The 2111-nt window shown below is 41.1% G+C and overlaps 1 protein-coding gene across 3 annotated transcripts in view; it reads right to left on the bottom strand.

Moving 5' to 3' along the window:
* Window positions 1-764: 764 nt before the first annotated feature.
* Window positions 765-2111, bottom strand: part of spcs1 (signal peptidase complex subunit 1) — a 195530-nt gene continuing 194183 nt past the window's right edge. For 2 of the 3 annotated variants that reach the window (XM_083772356.1, XM_083772354.1), the window contains exon 5: window positions 765-1361. In XM_083772356.1, coding sequence (XP_083628482.1) covers window positions 1236-1361 — 126 coding nt within the window. In that variant the 3' untranslated portion in view covers window positions 765-1235. The remainder of the gene's footprint in view (window positions 1362-2111) is intronic. The other variant, XM_083772355.1, reaches the window with a different exon arrangement.

The following is a 2111-nucleotide window of genomic DNA, read 5'->3' as shown; positions in this document are numbered from 1 at the left end:
CTACTTCTGTAAAATGGTTTATTTATAATGAAAACCAGGCATTCACAAGAATTGTATCCATGCTGTATATCTTTAGAAATCACATTTCATTTGAGCAGCCTTTTGTATGTTATTATACAAAATGTAGATGTACTGTAGATACTTTCTAATAAACATTTTTAAAAAGAAGTTTTTTTTCTTTTCTGTTCTCATTTTCATAACCGTTTGTCTCACTCACTGGCAAGAATAGTCTTAACCCATTTTGGGCAGGAACCCCTTTTGTTGTTTTAAGCATTGCTTTTTAAAATGTAGTGCAAATCTTTGAATATATATTCTTTCATAGCGAGCGTTAACTCAAATCTTTGCTTCTGGATCAACATATTTTCCGATGATGGGCGGAGGCATATTACATATAATCTTTGGGGTCCTTGACATGAAATATTGAGCACCACTGATACAGATTTTCAGAAAACTGTCAGGATTTAGAATATCTTTTTTAGATTTCGACGTCAGGCCTGAAGCCCCATTTATACTAGACACTGTGCGACGTGTCCTATGCTGGAAAATAGCCGATCTGCAAGCTCACAGCGTGCCTCATTTGTGACACGCTGTGAGCTTGCAGATCTGTTATTTTCGGCGTACCGTACACCTCCGTCATATGGTAAAGTATTAAATGGGGCTCTATTGCGAGAATACCCTGAAAATTCACACCCACGTCTTTTACTTTGCAGCAAATAAAAAAGGTCTACTCTGAAAATAAATGCTACGACTACAAATCATTCAGACACTGGATGTTTATTGATAGCATGTATAATGTACGATTGACTGGCAGACACTATAACAAAACTATATTTTCAAATGCTGTTTATTTAATTTTTTTAGACAAAAAGCGATATATGTCGCTTCCATTGTAAAAAAAGAAAAGAAAAAACTAAACAAAAACAGCTGTACAGTCTGCTTGGGGCACCAGCAGACAGTCTGCCTGGGGCAGCAGACAGTCTGCCTGGGGCACCAGCAGACAGTCTGCCTGGGGCGGCAGACAGTCTGCCTGGGGCAGCTGTACAGTCTTCCTGGGGCAGCAGGGCAGACTGTCTGCCTGGGGCAGCAGAGCAGACAGTCTGCCTGGGGCAGCAGGGCAGACAGTCTGCCTGGGGCAGCAGGGCAGACAGTCTGCCTGGGGCAGCAGGGCAGACAGTCTGCCTAGGGCAGACAGTCTGCCTGGGGCAGCAGGGCAGACTGTCTGCTGGTCGCTGAGTTTACTTGTGCTTCTTCTTCTTGAGGCTTTCCTGAGGTTTCTGGCTCACTTCCCCGCCCGTCTCTGGTAGCGTGGGCTGCCAGGGGAGAGGGTTGGTTCTGTACATGGACCACGGCGGCAGCGTCAACTACAAACACAATAATGAACGACGTAAATGAACAATGAAAGATGATGCATGCTACTGCCTACTTCTGCCAGTAGGGCGCTCTGTTGAACCATGTCTAGGGATGTCGCAAACGTACTCATTGTGCTTTGAGGGGATTTATATCAATTATCATTATTATTTTACTAGGTGTGTTTTAGTGTAATAACAGTGGTGATCCGTCTCCCTCTTATCTCAAGTCATTATTTTCCTTCTGGACAAAATTAATCTTAAAATTATGACATACTTCTAGTATAGCTTTACATGAAATCTATGAATGTTTTATTTGCATAACTCCTTTAAAGCATAGAATGTAGCTTAGGCTGCTTTACAGTAATACATTAGTTAGTAGAACAATATAAATGAACACATAGGCTACATACAATAACTAAGGTTTGTGTCATTTTATGCCAGGAGTTTAGTTTATGCACCGAATATTCGGCCACAGAAAATGTTCGGCAGAACATGTCTAAAAATGCAGTTTCGGCCCGAATAGGCAGAAAATATATCACCGAATAGTGTATGCAATTAATTCATTCAAAAGAGCTGAATAAATGTTTTATGGACCCATAATAGTGATTATTATTTAAGTTAAATTTCACCATGATCGTGTCTTTTGCCATAATCAGGTAGCTTTAAGGTGCGGCCATGACAGCAATGGTAGGAAGAAAAGATATTGGGCTATTGGCCCAATAGAGATAATCCTGGGGTCCTTGACATGAAAAAGGTTGAGCA

This window comes from Protomyctophum parallelum (assembly GCF_964188405.1).
Source record: "Protomyctophum parallelum genome assembly, chromosome: 8".
NCBI lineage: Eukaryota > Metazoa > Chordata > Actinopteri > Myctophiformes > Myctophidae > Protomyctophum > Protomyctophum parallelum.
This window is presented reverse-complemented; position numbering and strand designations above follow the sequence as displayed.